Source organism: Glossina fuscipes, unplaced genomic scaffold, assembly GCF_014805625.2.
Source record: "Glossina fuscipes isolate IAEA_lab_2018 unplaced genomic scaffold, Yale_Gfus_2 0, whole genome shotgun sequence".
In the NCBI taxonomy this organism is placed as follows: Eukaryota; Metazoa; Arthropoda; class Insecta; order Diptera; family Glossinidae; genus Glossina; species Glossina fuscipes.
In genome coordinates this window covers 22,030,352-22,047,322 of record NW_023998414.1, presented here as the reverse complement: position 1 = coordinate 22,047,322, position 16,971 = coordinate 22,030,352, and the positions used below count along the sequence as shown (strand labels likewise).

General features: G+C 32.8%; 3 protein-coding genes and 1 non-coding gene across 6 annotated transcripts in view; 2 read left to right on the top strand and 2 right to left on the bottom strand.

Annotated features, from left to right (window-relative positions):
• Positions 1-5,498: 5,498 nt before the first annotated feature.
• On the bottom strand, positions 5,499-8,096 carry LOC119635016. Of its 3 annotated transcripts, none has more exons than XM_038029542.1 (4): positions 7,968-8,096; positions 6,312-7,825; positions 5,782-6,231; positions 5,499-5,702 (listed from the first exon to the last, which is right to left on the bottom strand). In XM_038029542.1, exons 2-4 carry the CDS (start codon positions 7,756-7,758, stop codon positions 5,578-5,580), a joined length of 2,022 nt encoding a protein of 673 aa, XP_037885470.1. In that variant the 5' UTR covers positions 7,759-7,825; positions 7,968-8,096; the 3' UTR covers positions 5,499-5,577. The 3 variants fall into 3 exon arrangements, with proteins under 3 accessions (XP_037885470.1, XP_037885461.1, XP_037885452.1); XM_038029533.1 differs by having other exon boundaries at positions 6,312-7,813; positions 8,000-8,096; XM_038029524.1 differs by having other exon boundaries at positions 5,500-5,702; positions 6,312-7,813.
• Positions 8,097-8,409: 313 nt separating this feature from the next.
• Positions 8,410-16,971, top strand: part of LOC119633489 (glutamine-dependent NAD(+) synthetase) — a 104,651-nt gene continuing 96,089 nt past the window's right edge. Inside the window, exon 1 of the mRNA XM_038027083.1 lies at positions 8,410-8,606. The gene's annotated coding sequence lies outside the window, so the exon portion shown is untranslated. The remainder of the gene's footprint in view (positions 8,607-16,971) is intronic.
• Positions 8,849-16,971, bottom strand: part of LOC119633502 (phospholipase D C-like) — a 10,601-nt gene continuing 2,478 nt past the window's right edge. The window contains exons 3-6 of the mRNA XM_038027095.1: positions 10,536-11,044; positions 10,049-10,333; positions 9,759-9,986; positions 8,849-9,680 (exon numbers count right to left, since the gene is read on the bottom strand). Coding sequence (XP_037883023.1) covers positions 9,179-9,680; positions 9,759-9,986; positions 10,049-10,333; positions 10,536-11,044 — 1,524 coding nt within the window. The 3' untranslated portion in view covers positions 8,849-9,178. The remainder of the gene's footprint in view (positions 9,681-9,758; positions 9,987-10,048; positions 10,334-10,535; positions 11,045-16,971) is intronic.
• On the top strand, positions 11,785-11,884 carry Trnay-gua. Its single transcript has 2 exons — positions 11,785-11,821; positions 11,849-11,884. It is a non-coding gene; the product is annotated as a tRNA-Tyr (tRNA).

Here is a 16,971-nt window from a genome sequence, read left to right as displayed (position 1 = left end):
TTAAACGCAATTTTAAACTTGAGCAATTTTTATTTCTTAAAAGAGAAGAATGTCGAGGAAAAAGGGAAGATTGACGGCCAACATCGCCACCAATAGTTCCTCTTCATTAGTAGCAGGCGACGCACTGTTTGTGTGCAACGTCCGGGAATCCCGAAAAGATTATTAACGATGTTCAACCATGCCATTATCTGGTAACAAAGTTTCTGAAAGCCTTGTACTGCACCGCCCTGCACAATCTGGCCGGACTGTTCAAACTTGAACACGAGCACCAACGACTCTGCATACTAACATACTAAGTTACAGCCAACAGATAACAGTTCACACGCTTACCTTCCGTAGTCACGTGGCGGTAGTAGTACGGAAAAGTGTGCAGCTTGTAGGATATCCAATCGGTAGTACAACTAGATGTATTCGCTGCGAACCCCTCAAGAAACCACTTAAGACTACCCCTGGTATTGTATGATAAACCGCTTGCGTGTAAGTGGCATCTTATCTGCAGATAATACAGTTAATTAAACTCACTATACTGAATTGCGTCTTCCCCGCACTCGCGCGAAGCTTACCTCTGTATTTCTAGTCGTTTATGGTACATCGATCTCTCCGATGTATCATGCGAGCTGTAAGGATAATTGAAGAGAACAAGCAATTGCTTGTCGTCTTCAGTTGTTTGGTGCGCTGCTCAAGTCGGATCGGCTGTGCCAGCGAAAACAGGACATTGCAGTTCAAGGCATTCAGGAACTTTCGTACCAAATAATGCCATCGGTATACATCGTGAAACAATTGTCAGAGACCCTCAAAATATATGAATACGTATGGCGGCTTGGTGACGTCACGCGCGGATCAATCGTACATCACATATGTCTATGGCTGCGAGGGGAGAAAAAGGATGATAGTGACAACCAGGGGAAAGAATCAACGAACTTTGTTTTCTCGAGAAGTTTTTTCACATAGGATATGAAGCCGCCCATGAAGGTCGATGTAAATGCAAAAATCCTTAATTGGTCAGCTTCACATCAATGTGATTGAATCGTTTTCACTATGTCGACATTTTCAAATGATCCGAACAATTTTATTTTACCCATTAATTTTTATTTTTTCAATGCTGCAATGAGTTCCTGTTTATACGAGACGGTCTTCCCTTGCTCTTCTTCATGTGGGTGAAGTCAAACAGATAAAAATATATATGTACTTGTTTTTTTTTTTTTATTTTCGTGGAATTTTCCCAACCGAATGAAGGAAGTTTTAGAAATGCAATGATTTTTGTTCCCCTATCGAAGTAAAAAAGTAAATTTGACGTTTAACTCAAGTCACAGTGTAAGTTAGAAAACTACTTAGATTGAATATATAATCAGTTGTACAGGTGTACAACTCTTTAAAAAACTACTTCATATTAAATACAAGGTTATATGATAATACACTTGAAAAAATCAATGCACGAACTATAGATAGTGCCAGCAAACAAATCACTAATTTTTAATGTTTGATGTTTGTTATATATATATATATATATATATATATATATACATTAGTAAATATGTGTAAGACTGTATGACCATTTCACGCGTTGAAAGTTCGCGCGACTAAACCTATATAAACGTTTGTCTATCACGAAAATTTCTTGCATGCGAGAATAGCATTAGAGGCAATAGTCTACCGCGTACAAAAATGAAATCAAGTCGACTAAAATGCTCAAATGTAACCGTGAAGCTTTTATAGATCTGCTAAAACAACCCGACATTACTGAATATTCAAAACTAGAATTTTTGAAAGGAAAAATTTCTCGAATCAAATATCATAATTAATGCTACAACTGCCAGTGCTTTGCATATACATATTACAGCCAAAACGAATCATTTTGATACCCTTTTTTTGTGAAAGAAGCTGATGTTTGATGCAAATATTCCTTGATCGAGAAGATTAGAAAAAGAGTACCTGGGATCTATCTATGTTTTATCGAATTACTGTTCGATAATGCATTTGCATCTGTTGCGATATTTGAAACCGTACGATATGTGAAACGCCATTCCTGGAACATCGACGGGTGATGATGATAGCCTACGAAAATAGGAACATTCCTGAGCCAACAAGATAATGCTGAGGAATATTTTTTTTACCGGTGGTTTTGTTCACTTTGTCCTTTGTTTGCAACATTTAAAGGGAAGCTTCGGAGGCCCTACAAAGCAAACATGATTTGTGTGGAGTTCCGAAACGGTGCGATCTTGTCCGTCTTTTCGTCTGTCTGCCGGTTGGTCTGTAGTAAATATTCTTTTGCTTCGATAGCAAGTTAAACAAAAACATTTGAAAGTCTTGCACGTAAGTTGGCATTGAAAATTGGCTAAAAGGTACACCGATCATATACTAAGAAGATTCTTGCTGTTTAGGTTGCTTGGTCAGTACTTATAAACCGCAGAAAATACATAACAAGAAGTAAGAAAATTATATTCCGTCCCGACCGAATTTTTATATAACCATCACCTCTATCCGAAGAAGACAAAAAAGGTAGAAGAAAGAATGTTCATAGTTTGTAATATGGAATGAGCAAATGAGATTTTCTTATAACATAATAGTGGCTGCCCAATGTTTCCCATTTTGATACAGATACAAGAATGTATATTCATACATACATTCAATAAAAAAGGAATTTTGTATTCCTTTTGAAAAACAGAGATGGTCTCACACGTCTGACACGTATGTGCATGTCCTCTGGCCGATTTGGTTCGTTCTCAACATTAGTCTGCCTGCAAGAACTTCCAATGTCTCTGCCAAATTTGAAGGCAACATGTATTACACAAACGTCCAGACGGACAGAGGAATAACCGGACAGACTGACATGCTTAAACCGACTCGGAATTTGATGCTGATTAAGAATGTATATAATTTGTGGGGTCTTTGAAGCTTGATCTTGGCCATTGCAAGCTTTCGGGATAACGGTAAAGTGAAGAAAATCAGCCACACCCTTCCAATGTTACAAATGAGTAAAATTTAATTCATTTTACCTATTAATGCTTACCACTAGACCTTTCTTTTGTAAAATTTAATAGTTATCACATACATTACGGGCGCAAATAAATTGTCGGCTTTTTTTTTTTTTGACGTCTAGCTACGATTCCTGTCATCTTATGTTCGAGGTAGTCTACGAATCGCGTGTAGACAAAAACCAAATGACGTGTTGAAACTATCCGCTAATAGCGTTATCATCTCATATTGTTATTATCGTCTTCGCTTTCAGCAAAATATTTATCTTCTTTATCTTGATTAATTTGCTGCAAGTCATCAAATTGTTTTCAAATTTATTATTTCTCTTAAACTGTTTTTTTTCTTTCAATGCTGACGGCTTTTGCTAATTTGGTCCGTTAGATAATTTGGCTTTTAACCATTTATATATATTATATACATATATTAGAAGCGACTCTGTGCTGTGCTTTGCCTTTCAACAGGGAATTTATCTATGTATCGGATTGAAAATCACTGTTACATTATATCAATCCGCGCTTTATATTTCAGAATGAATTATATTCGAATCCATCTTTGCCTATACGAATAAATCGTATTAGAAAAAGAATATGGTTTATAGCCATGTAGCTGCTAAATATATATATTATATCATCAATATGTGTTTATAGTCTATATAAAACTAGAAGTACCGACAAAGTCATTTTGATCATTTTTCATTTCCGATCTTCAAAAATGTAGTCATACTGCACGTAATGGTCCAAAACACTTTGGTGACTTTTACTTGTAGGAAAAAATTCGTGCCTCTGCTAAGGTAGTTGATAATTAAAAGATATTGAAGACATGACAAAAGGATGAAAAGCCACCCAAACGAAAATGCAAAATAAAAACATAGACAAAGGAAACAAAAAGTAAATCATACTTGATGTTATGAAAAAATTTAAAAAAAAGACAATTTTTGTTACTATTTATCATACAGTGATTGGCGAAAATTTACGATATATATAGAGTGTGTTATAAAAAATTTGAACGAATTTATTCAAGTGCAGATTTTTGTTTTTGTGTTAAAAAACGCTGAAACCTATCAGAAAAACCCAATTTCATTGCTAGTCTATCTCATCGCCAAAATCGCTCCATATATGTTCTCAGTGCGTAATCTTTACATCAGTGTATCTCGCAAAATATCAGTAATTATACTCATTTTAATTTTTTAGTTCTTTTGCTCTCATAGTGTTTTTTTATATCGTGGCCTTTTTCCATGCATATAGAGGCTTTTGATTTACATTAATTAGTTGAAGAAGTTGACAATTCAAACAGCAGCAAGCAGATAAACGATAAAGAACGAATTGATTAAGAGATTTTTATTTCTATTATTTATTTATTTATTTTTTTTTTTTTCATATTAGACTTTGTCTTCTTCGGGCGTAGATGGCTTGGCAAGCGAGACAAAATCAAGCCATTCAAGTAATATTCGTACCTATTAAGCATTTGTATAAAGTTGTTTATCTTTTCCAGTTATTCCATCAGGGTTGGCTCTTTAATCGAACTTTACAAAAGCATTTAGTTACTCCACTGACCTTATGCGTCATCTGTAAAGTAAGTAATTAATTTAAATAGACGCTACGAGAGAATTCGTTTGATAGATAAGCAAAAGAGACTTATTGATAATCGCAATTTTCTTTCAGAAATGTACGTACGATACGGTATACATTTTATATTTTTGGCATACTATTTTCGTGAAACGTTAGAAAAATGCATTCAGTGACACATCAATAATCTCCTCTTTCTTTAAATTCGAAAAGAATAAAAGCGCTTTTTGAATTCATACGATTCGTAAGTTCCAGAGAAAGATGTACGATTGCTTTTGAACACCCTGTGTGAAATGATGATCATCTGCGTTCTCAAATGCACAATATGGGAATTTGAAAACTGACGCTTCCCCTTCCACATATAATTGATGATGCAAGTTGTCAATAAGCGATATTAGAAATGAATATATATATTGTATGCAAGATATATGTATATTCATGTATGTACTGCACATCATATTATGAGATCACTACAATATTCTAGAAGGCGACTATAGCAGGTCCAAAATATTTTTTTGGATATGGAGGGTGTAACTCCAGACAATTTTCCGCTGATAACTCCCTTAATAATTACGAGTACAAGCTTAACTCAATATCTGTAATCGATTTTTACTCATTTAATCAGATATCTTCTTAAAATCTCATCTGTGTTTATAAAATAATTTATAGAAAAATCACCATCCGGTTTATGAGATTTATAAATTTTATTTGTTTTCGTTTTCTTTTCCAAATAATAGGCCTTCTTAAATGATTTACACGTTAGCTTTTATTTTTTCATATTACAATCAAATTATAAAAAACGAGAGGAAAAAATAAGAATTAAAGAACAAATTAATTCTAGATTATTCAAGAGAAATAAAAATAAAACTTTTAACTTTTTGCTTACGATTTTACTTTCTATAAAAACTACATTTTGAAAATGTGTCAAAAAATTGTTTTTTAAAAGAACCTATAAACTCAATGAATTCTTTCATTAAAGAAAAACTTCACTTATAATTAATTATGTTATTGTACGTCAGTGGTGAAGTACAAGTATTTAAGTGGTGCTAGCTTTAAATGACTCTTCTGCCAAATCGTTTATATTTCTCTTCATCTCGTTCAGGGTCTCATTAATTATGCTATCTACGATTGCATTGGTGGGGTTGTCATCGCTGCGAGAGTCTAGTAAATATACATAAGCAACAAGGAATAAATAAAATACTTTGAATTTTTTTTTTTTTTTTGCAATTAAACTACTAACCATCCACAAACAGTTTCATAGGTATATCGCCAAAGCTATCTTCAATGACAGATTTCTTATTGTCTATCATATCTGTATTATCGTTTTTGCTATTTCCTGTTCTATTTTGTTTGTCCGGTAGAAAATCTTGCGTGGAACTTAAAGCGTCGTTAAATAACTCAATCGGTGAACTTTTTCGGCTGCTTAAAGCATTCAAATTATTTGACTCCAAGTCAACGTCTAATTTTTCCGTTTGATCTTGCGCTGATTCAAAACTGTCTGTGGTCTCACCAGTATTGTGCAATTCTGGCTGCGTTTCTATCGTTTTTGTAGTTGAATCGATATTTGCTGCTATTGGGGAATTGACAGGTGTTTCATTGTTAGCCTTCTCAATAATGGCACTATTACCATCATCTAAAGTAGTATTAAGACCAGCATATGATGAACGCCGTTGAGGCACCTCAGTAGGCACTAAAATACATTTATTGTGATTTTTACTACTTTTTTTTTTTTTTTTCTAATAGATTTAATAAAGATATGGACTTACTTACCTATGTACTCACAATCATCATCTTCATCATCATCTTCTTCATCCAAATTAATCCGTCTTAATCCACTGGGCGGTAACTTTTCGTTGGCCAATTTTAATTGTTCTTTACGAGGACTAGGGGTACCGTCATCTTTAAGAGGACTTAAAGTTTTGTGTTCACGTTTTTTACGCCCTGGTGTCATAAACGGAGTACTAGTGCATAAATTATTTGGATCTACGAATAGCGTAGGATCTAATTCGATGTCGTCTATTACTTTACCGTTTTCCACCTTTTTTAGACGAGCCGGCATAACTAGGGGCGTGCTATTATTATTTGCACCGGCTTTGTCGAAAATTTTTAAATTAGCATAGAAATCTTCATCAGAACAATAGTCTTCTGAATCAGAACTATCACCAAACACTTCAACTTGTTCACGGAAAGATACTGAAAGATTTTTTGATTTGTTACGTTTGGCTTGCAACTTACGGGCACGAGCGTTCGACTCGAAAGTTAATAATAAAGGATGATTGCAACGCTCAATTTTTACGTAAGCGTTGAAAACACGCTTTCCATAAGTTTTGATTAGCTGGGTGCGTGTAAACTTGCTGGTGGGTTTAGAGATGGATGTCTTAGATAAATTAGTGCCTATGGCTGCATTCAATTTGAGAGTTCTTTTCTTTTTCTCTTTCGCTTTTTTATTGGAAAGCGATGGTGATAATTTTATAAAAAATCCGGTTTTAGACAATTTTTGTGGAGTTTTTGTCGTTTCTATAATAGCTTGACGGGCTCTTTTAGTTTGCGAAGAATCATATTGCTTGGTTGGCGAATTCTCAGTTGGCTTTTTTTTCAGATTTTTAGTTTGACCTTTGGAGGGCTTCGGTTTCTCAACTTTGCTTAGCAACACTTTACGATCTAACTCCGCCTGCAGCTTCTTAACATTAACTTTTTGTAAGCGTACTAAGCAACGTTTAATTTTCATACTCCGGATTTTCTGAGCTTTATCCATAACCATCGGTTCAAACAATTTTTGTTGAGCTTTGGTTGGGGTCGTTTTTGTAGTTTTAGCACTCTCTTTTGTTTTTTCTTGTTTTAATCGCAAACTCCTCACATGCTCCTCGAGAGGTTGTGCTAAAAATTTTTCCAAATTTTTGCGTTCCAATCGCACTTTAAGTGATTTGACCGGTGCGTTATTAACCAAAACAATTTTGGGTGGAGACATACTACGCGACTTATTCGATTTATATTTCGTAACATTAACGGATACGGGTGGAGGCATAGACTTTCGCCGATTTTTGGCTTTACATATATCATGTTCATTATTCAGTTTATCTATTTCTATCGTATCGTTTACTGAATTATTTGAAACTTTTTCTACCTCAGGTTTTTTGTTGTTAACATTAATTGTAGGCGGTGGTGTCCTCTTAACCGGGCCAGCGTTTTTTAGTTGATCAAATAAATCATCACCCATTTTGTCAAGTATATTAATCCAATTGCAGTTCGTTTCCGAGTCTATATGCGTTTACCTGGTAAAAAGGCTTAATTTTTATATACTAAAATAATAACATATTTCACTTATTTACATCTGTGTATATAAATAGATATATATAATTATATATAAATATATATATATAAATATATATATTCACGCTTTATAACGTTAGATTTGCTAAAGCTTACTTTCGAAATAAAACGATTTTATGATTCCTTACAATGCATTTAAGATTGTTGCTCTTTTCTAAAAATTCCGCCATCAGCGTCTCTTTTCATTTATTCCTCTTATTTTTTGGTTCGCCTTTTTGTAACTTTTTTTACATAGAAAAAATAAATATCCTCGCAACGTGATTTTTTAATTAAATTCTTATTGTGTTTTTTTTTTTGTTGATTGCTCTTAAAAAATACAAATATATTAGTTTCAATTACATTTTTCTTAACAAAATATATTAAATTGAGACGCCACCGAAAAAATTATTTCACCGTTTTCCTTATAAAAAAAATTCCTTACGTTCTGGCTTTTGTTCGAAATTCACCAAATTAGCACAGGGTTGTTTTTTCTTTTCGGGTTATTTAGAACTGCCAAATGCATCCAAAATGACAATATTCTAATGTATGAAAATATCCGTAAGTATTGTTTACTTTAAAGAATGATAAATTGATTATTAAAAAGCTCGGCAACTCTGGTAACGGTAAAATTTATAACACACTAAATTCACTATTTAAGTAAAATTAAAATTATATGTGATTTAAGAATAACAACACAATATAATTCATATCAGTTATAAAAAAACATTTTTAAATTGCCTACAATCAATTTTGAAGGTGAGTAATTAAGCTAACAGGCATCTAACTGCATCCATGTGATTCAGTGAATAAATACATGGATTTTCAGAACCAAAAAGCAATGTAAAAATGGCGCACTACAATTAATGTTGCTTTGTAAAGAAAACGAAATCTGTAATAAAGTAAGAACTTTATTTAAAAGTGAACTTATTTATGAAAATCATTACATCAATAAATACAAGCAAAACGTAATAGGTTGATTGAGTAATAACAATTGTGTGTGCGATAGGATGTCTGATTGATTCGTTGATACGAGGAATAAAAACATTGCCTCATATTTAATGCGTGTAACGAAAGCAAAGAAGTAAAGAAAAGACTAAGTAGGGTGTGCGAAAAAGTACAAAAATTCTATTTATTTATTTTTTCATTTTTTTAATCTGTTTACTTAAGATTTGCGCATCTTCTTTTCATAGAAGAAAGCGAATATTATGTTGGAAAGTTGTAAGCGAATACCGAGTACATATAACAATTTTATAATCTCTTCAATTGATTTATTATTTATGATCGCTTTTTTTTTTTTTTTGTTTTTCTTTAAATGGAAGTATATATTTTTAAAATTTTGAAACACTAGCCGGGGTATCCATAACAGTTGCTTTTGTCTTAGCTAGTATGCTAATGGTGCTGTCGTTATCGAAATAACCGTAAATATTTGTGGCTTTGCCATCATTTGGAACGGAGCAACTAGACATCGGCAATTTTTTCTTCTTCAATTTTGTTTTCGCTTTGCGTGTTAATGAAGTTTTACTCGCAGGTGCATCTAAATTGCTCAATTTGGAAACTTTATGCGTGTCGATAGTTGTGGCATTTTGCTTAACTGCTGTTCCTAAAGGCGCATCTTTTTTTTGTAATTTTTGTTTTTTCGCGTTCGTTACACTCCGACCGGTAACAGTTGTCTTAACATCAGCTGTTTTGGCTGCTTTCTTGTAATGCGATTTCATCTGACTGACTTTTTGTGAAAGCTGCTGTGATGGCGGCGAACGAAGTGAACTGCGTGTCTTGCTTTTTGTGCTGCCTGCGGTTTTAGTTATGGACGATTTTTTTACGGCAGGCTTGCTATATAAGCGTACAGAGAAAGAAAATAGAATGCATAAACATTTTTTTTTTTTGGGTTATGGCATCAAAGTTTCTTACTTTTGGGATTTCCCTTCTTTTGTTTCATACGGGCTTTCTATTTTACTTGAATCCAATTTTTGCAATCCTTTGCTATTTACTAATTGTCTAAATATACACATTGTACGTTTCTCATCGATAGTCGATACTACGGTTTCCAAAGGTATTTTCGACTTTGTCAAACAATTTCCATCCCTTTCCTGAGATGGATTGCTCGTTTTCCAAGCAATTAATTTCCTGGAGCAAGCTCTGCAATGTGGATTATACATAAACAATTTAATTTTATTTTTCAGTTTTAACAAAAGACTTACGCTAGAAACTCTTTAGTATCTGGCGGCAGATTTGCAGTAAGGGAAGCATTTGATAAAAGATCCCCCGAGTTAGTTTTCATTATGTTTGTGCTTTTTGTCTTATTTTCAAATTTGGCGGAAGTTGATTCTCGACCCAGGTTTTTAGTTCTGTCGACCATCAATAGTCCGCTATCGGGCTGTATACCGGCCCAAATTTTCTTTTTTATTTGTAGTGCAATATTTAAATCTTCCGGATTAAGCTCTGTCCTCTTCGTGCTTAATACGTGAAATGGATGATGATGGGACCTTGCCATGATGAAATAATAATAAGGATTAAGAGCAGAGAATGCACAATTATAATTTTGATAAGAAATTAAATATTGAAACAATTTACAAAATTATTTATAAAAACAATTCTTTAACAATCATTTCTATGTATATGCATCAATCAAAATTGAGAGTACAAATTTTTATTTTTTTTAATATAGATTAAAAAGTAAAAACATACTTGTTATAAGAATCATTTTCTGGCAAACTATGATTCGAGTTTACGTGTCTAGCCCGTTCAATGTTCGGTAGGACCACTCTCGTTAATCGTGATGATGAATTTCCCATTTTATATCTAACAGAAAGTGGACTGGAAGGTGAAGTTATTATTAGTTCCGGTGGCATAGTACGAAGGCCGTCTCCAATTTCTTCAATATAACGGCGCTGCAATTCGCTTTGTAATAAATTTTTTCTCATTCGGGGTAAAGTATCGCGGCATACATTATTCCCATTGTCAATTACGAACTCATCGTCTGTAGAAAAAATTAAATCCGAACCCGGATCTGTTGTTGGTATGTCCATAGTCTGACGATCATCCTTTTTATAATTACTGTTACTATTATTATTGCTATTATTGTTATTGGTGTTATTATTATTATTGGTATTATTATTATTATTCAAATTATTAAAGCTTTCGTTGTATTTATTCATCATTCGAATGTGTTTCCATTGTAATTTTAATTTACGGGGCTGTTCGAAGAACATAAAAATTTAATTAAATGTATATAGATGCACATATTTATATATAAATCTAATCAGATAACATATATATGTATGAGTATATATCGCGTAAGCAAAGAAAAAAAAAACAAATGCTGATATTTCTTGTGAATTTTCTGAATTTTTAAAATGGGTAAGATTGTACCGCTCAGAGGCTAAAACAAAATTGAAATATGTCCAAGTATTGAGTGTAAAAGAATTTTTAAAAACTTTTTTAAGATAAATTTTACAATTTGTTTTAGTTTGCACAAATATCAGCGAATTCTTTTTTCTCTATGTAATAATGTCTATGATATTCTTGAAAGTTTTTGGCTGCATAATAATAAGAGCATATCAATACAATGGAAAGATCAATCTAATCTTACAACAAAATATCCAAGTATCTTAAAAAGTTTTTCAAGTAAACTATAACTAACTGCACTTTCTTTATATAAATATTTATTGAGCTAAATATGTAGATAATATTAGATAGATAGATAAAAATGTAGAAGTATGAAGAGAACGAGTTCGTTATTGTTATAAAATATACATTTAATTTTTTTAGTGTATCTATTATCCTCCTTTCGTTTGAAAAATCAACTCTGTCGTATATGATGCGTTTATTTAATTGACATATTGTAATACCTATATGGCTCTCGATATTGAATTTGTTTTATAAAATAAATTGAAAGAAATTTACAAAATTGCATTTTAAACACGTCAGTCGCAAGCCTTCGATAGCTCAGTTGGTAGAGCGGTGGACTGTAGAAGTTGCATGGCAGTAAGCTGATAGTTATCCATAGGTCGCTGGTTCAAATCCGGCTCGAAGGAGTTTGTTTTTTTTTTTTTTTTGCTTTCTTTTTTCAATTTTTAAAACATTTAAATATATTTTATAGCATGACATGCATACATACATACATGTTACCACTACCAGTTAATACAACCACTATTAATAATATATTTTTGATAATTCCTATGTCTTGGCTTTTTATTAAATGGTGAGTATTGAAAATTCTCATCGAATTTGAATCATTTTACTCATAAATGATATCTCTTAAATTCTGTATAGTCTACTACTCTGCAAAACTAACAACAAACACATTTGCAACTTGTAACTTCTTTCCTTGTAGAGTTTGCACCATGTTAATTTCTACTCAGAATATACCGTGTTATAGAAATTAATGCATTAAAATCTACTTGAATGCGTGTGCATGTGCAAACGTACCTATGTGTGTATGTATTTTTGGGCAGTTTGCGATCCTTTGCACATTTGCTCGATTATCGATGAAATTCTTAATCTTCATTACTGATTTAATGATATTTACGCGGGAGCTCAAAGACTGTTTTAAGTAAAAGTGAAAAAAGAAAGGCTAACCTTGCGAAAACTTTATATTAAAGTACCTTATAGTAAGAAGCTTAAAGCAGTTGTTTGTCAACGAGTAACTAGGCATATTTGACATGCCGCCAACATTTTAACTCAAAAGAAGAATTGCATTTTTTTCTTCTGATTGACCATTTGCACGGTCGGTTTTGGACCGAAATTTTTGGACTTTCGTTTATAGTATAACTGTTTTTAATCAGTTGGAGTGGATTCTTCTTGTAGTCTTGTTTTAAAAGCTTTAGACCAACGTCCGTTTAGAGTTTGTATGCGAGTTCTCTAATTACTGTGAGATCGCAGTTATTGTCAGCTCATGCTTAGCTTTTTTTCATCTTACATATGATCTTTAAAGGCTATAAATATAAAAATGCGAAACTTAACGTTTCCTTTATTATATACTCGTAAGAACACCAACGACAAACGACAGACCAATAATCATACAAATGAAAGGACAATTTTGTTATCTGCGCTGATGGGAATAAAAACTTAAATTTCATGCTCTCTCTCTTCATCATAACTAGCGGTTCGAGTTGTTGAATCTAATTAAAAATTTTTGAAATAACTTATCGGCCTATTAGCAAAATCAGGAGAAGACAAAAAGAAAATCTGAAGTAATTTTAACATAAAAGAAAGCAAATGCTATCCGTATACTATACACTGTAAATGAAGCAGATTTTAAACCTAAACATGGATTATCAAAGCAAGAAACAATTGTACGTTGATTGTTCCGATTCCGTGAAAGGAAGCTCCTATACATGTTCATAATAAAAAGTTGATACACTATGCTCGTTAATATGATAAGAAAGGGAATGACAGGAATAATATTTCGGTAATAACTTCTGGCTTGTTACATATTTAACACAATCATGTAACAGAGAATTTGCACGAATTGAAATAGAAGAAAATTGCCGATATTGTCTTCTTCTTGCCCGTATTCTATACGTTAATGTAAATGAATTTTTCTTTCGCTCTGTAAGAGAGTCATCGACCGAGTGCTAGGTGTAAGAAGCTGAATAAAAATTTTTATCTCAAAGTAGCAAATTTTTTTCTCTCTTTTTTAGGTTTGATTTACAAATAGTCAGCTTGAGATTTCATAAATTAATTTACTATCAAAAAGGAGGCTTAAGCGCCACGTTCAATTTGACTTTCCGATTGTGCATCGTTTAAGTCGGCATACTGTACATATGCGTATGAAGTGCAACTTCTTCAAAAATTCATTTAAAATATCCTTTACCTCGCAGACAAGTCGATTATTGATTGAGTATGCAGTGAGGTGAACCGCAAAAATTTTTGCATAAAACCCGATAAATATTATAATATTAAATTTCAGTTCGCTAAAGTGAGCCATATTTTTCAACTATTTGCACATCTTTACACTTTAATGCGAGTTCGCAAGGTTAAGATGATATGACTCACGCCATCTGTAAAATTTCAGATTTTTTTTAAACTTTCAAAATTTTAACATTCGTCGTGTAGGTGGTCTTGTTTAACCTATTTCTAGGCGATTTTGGGTGTTTGTTGGCCAATCCAGATTCTCGTTTTTCTCTAGTTTCTCTATTTGCAAGAGGGTTGACCCACCTCCTTTTCCGTATAAAATTTTTTATTCTCTTCTTCGAAGTTGTTTTTGTTTTTATGATTACATATATAGAGGCTAGCTGTGTGTGTGTGTGTATGTGTATGTGTATCTTTTCATGTACAGGTTCACAATTTCTGATTTGCTCAGAGCAAAAAATCTGTCACTTCTTAAAGAAACCAATTTGCTACTAAGAGTACACAAAAAAAAAAAAGGCTTTTGGCATACTTTCAGTTTATATGCAATGTTTGTATTGTCTGCCAAAAGATTATATATATAATATATATATTACATTATAATAGAAGCGTTCTAACATATCTAGCTGAGCTCCTGTTCGTGCTCTAGTGCTCTAGTGCATGTTTTTAGCACTTTTTATAAAAGAAATTGTAAGAAAATCATGTTGAATTTTCTTCGTGTCACGGTATTTGACATTTGCTACTTAATGCTTTGCCCATATATGCGTGTAAACATCTGTTTGTGTGTCCGTAGGGTTGCTTCAGTTGTTTTGTTTTACTGCCACATCCGAATTGCTGGCATTCTATTATAATCGTATATAGAAAAAGAAAAGAAAAAAAAAAAAATGTCACTGTCAATGCCAAACTATGAACACACATTGAATGAGTGAAACAGGTAAAAACAAATCAAGGCCCTGATTATATGTAAAAAAGAAATGTGCTAAAAGAATTTATTTCACCAACACCCGGAGAATGAAGGTATATTGATTATTGTCATATCGCTTGCGCTATATTAAACAAAATGTTTGAAACAATGAAATACAGCCACATATAAATGATCAGATTCGACGAATAAGGCAAACAAAAACTTTCAATATATATATCTATACATCATCGAGTATATGCATAAAATATGAGAAATTTTTTTGGAATATGGACATAAGAAATTTTCGATCGCCTCATAATGATTAAACGTGATGCGTTGATGCGTTGATGCGTTCGATGAGCTTCGAAAGTTCAGAATTGCACAAAAAAAAAAATAAATAAATTTTGTACTTTTGGTACTTCATCCTAAAGTGTAATGCATCATGCCTCTGTCACTTTATATATATTAGATTAAGTTTTGTTTAAAGTCAAGAACAGTCGAATAGCATTTGCTTGCAAATATTATAAAATCTATGCTCTTCAGAGTATTACCATTTCCTATGTAAAAGCTTTTCACATATTTTCACATTCTATTTCGAAAAATCAGATCAAAAACTCAATTTTGCTATATCTCTCTGACCGAGAAACAACTCTGAACTGAAACTTTACATACATCATCTATTGTGCTATTGTGCAAATCATTTTCTAGTATGGCTCAGGGGAAAAGTTCCGCGTATTTTCACATCAATAATTTCCCATTTATATTAGGTAAGACTTCGATGGGTGGAGGAATTTGTCTCGAACAGTTCATTATATTAGGGTTATAGAAAAATGAAAGAAGAAAATGGACTCGACCCTCTCACCTATTCGTTTTGTTTTAGCTAAAGCAAATAATGCGACAGCATCTTAAATTGATTTACTCCCGGAAATATTCACATGTCTCATAATCCAAATGCTACGGAGAGGTGTGTTATATAGCCTTGTTCTGCTTTAATTCTATCTGCATCCTTCGCTGATGAAAAGTATGAAGATGATGGCTCGATATAAGCTAGAAATCTATGGCCAGCTAAGACAATATAGATTGCAATTTATTGAATATTGCGTAACTTATAACAACAGAACGTCTGTCCAAAGTTTTGCTAGAGAAAAACAGTGTACGATAGACAAGAAAGATACGATCTCGCATTTTAGGTTGATGGTAATCGATTGCTTTCGTATCGAATTGGCCTTCGCGCTCGTTACATACTATATGTATACAACGGAATATTTTTGATTTTATCGCGTGTTTATGACAAAGCGACGCTATTGAGTATCATCAACTTAATATGCAAGCTCGTTATAGGATTTGCTCAAATAAGGAGAGCTGTGAACCGAGCCCAGTTCAGTTAAATAATTGCTTGCAAAAAAAAAAAAAATAAACATTTTAAATAATAATAAATCTCTAATGTATAAAATAATAATCCCACATGTATGCCACACAAACGACAAAAAGAGGGCTACAAACTAAGCCTGCGAAAAATATATACAATTTATGTTGAAGGCAGTTGGGTATCGAAAAGTCGTGTTAAAGTGACTTTTTTATTTTTTATTTTTTATTTTTTTTTATAAACATGAACCTGGCAATGAATTTTGAAAACAATCCGTCTTGTGTCTGTGTTTTTTTTCTTCTATATATTCCTCTTACCTAATCTTGCGAACGGTTAACATACACATACGTTAATAGTGATTGAAATTAATTTCAAAACGAAAGAAAAATGTTAGAAAAAGGTTTTCTTCAAAATTATTGTAAAAGAGAAGGCGGCATGGAAGGCATTCTATGAAAAAAGTCATCGAATTCGCTGCAACATTACATACACCCTCTTACATTTTCATATAGTGGGAAGAGAATTGCAAGCAAGGAGTTTATTTAAAAAAAAAAAAAAAAAAAAAAAATGAAAAAAAGTTCGGGCAAAGGCAATTTCTAACTTAGCATTCATTAGCACTATGATCAGAAACGCTTCCCATTGAATAATACGTATCGACCTAAATCATGAAGAAATGATCTGTGGATGTATTAAGCCTTACCGGAAAGTTGCCTTCGTTCCGGTTACGAACGAGTTTCAAGAAGCATGCGTATTATTTGGCGAACGATGCAGTTCCCGATAAAAAATGCTTCGAAAAATTTCAAAAAGATGATTCCTACCTTTCTGATAAGCCATGTCCTGGTCGACTATCTTTGATTGACGACGTCAAGACATCAAGATCATGTTAGAGCAAAATGCTATTTTATCAATATCGGAGATTACGAAAAGGCCTGATGCACCTAAACAAACTTTGCAAAGAAGGGATTGCTTTTTTTCTAACAACAAATAAAACTTTCCGGTACACC

Excerpts from the sequence above, each read along its gene's own strand:
- LOC119635016 (XM_038029542.1), bottom strand. The coding sequence starts at position 7,758 with ATGGGTGATGATTTATTTGATCAACTAAAAAACGCTGGCCCGGTTAAG. Across the intron at positions 6,232-6,311 it reads TGATGATTGTGAGTACATAG|TGCCTACTGAGGTGCCTCAA; the intron begins GTAAGTAAGTCC and ends AATGTATTTTAG. Across the intron at positions 5,703-5,781 it reads TATGAAACTGTTTGTGGATG|ACTCTCGCAGCGATGACAAC; the intron begins GTTAGTAGTTTA and ends TATATTTACTAG.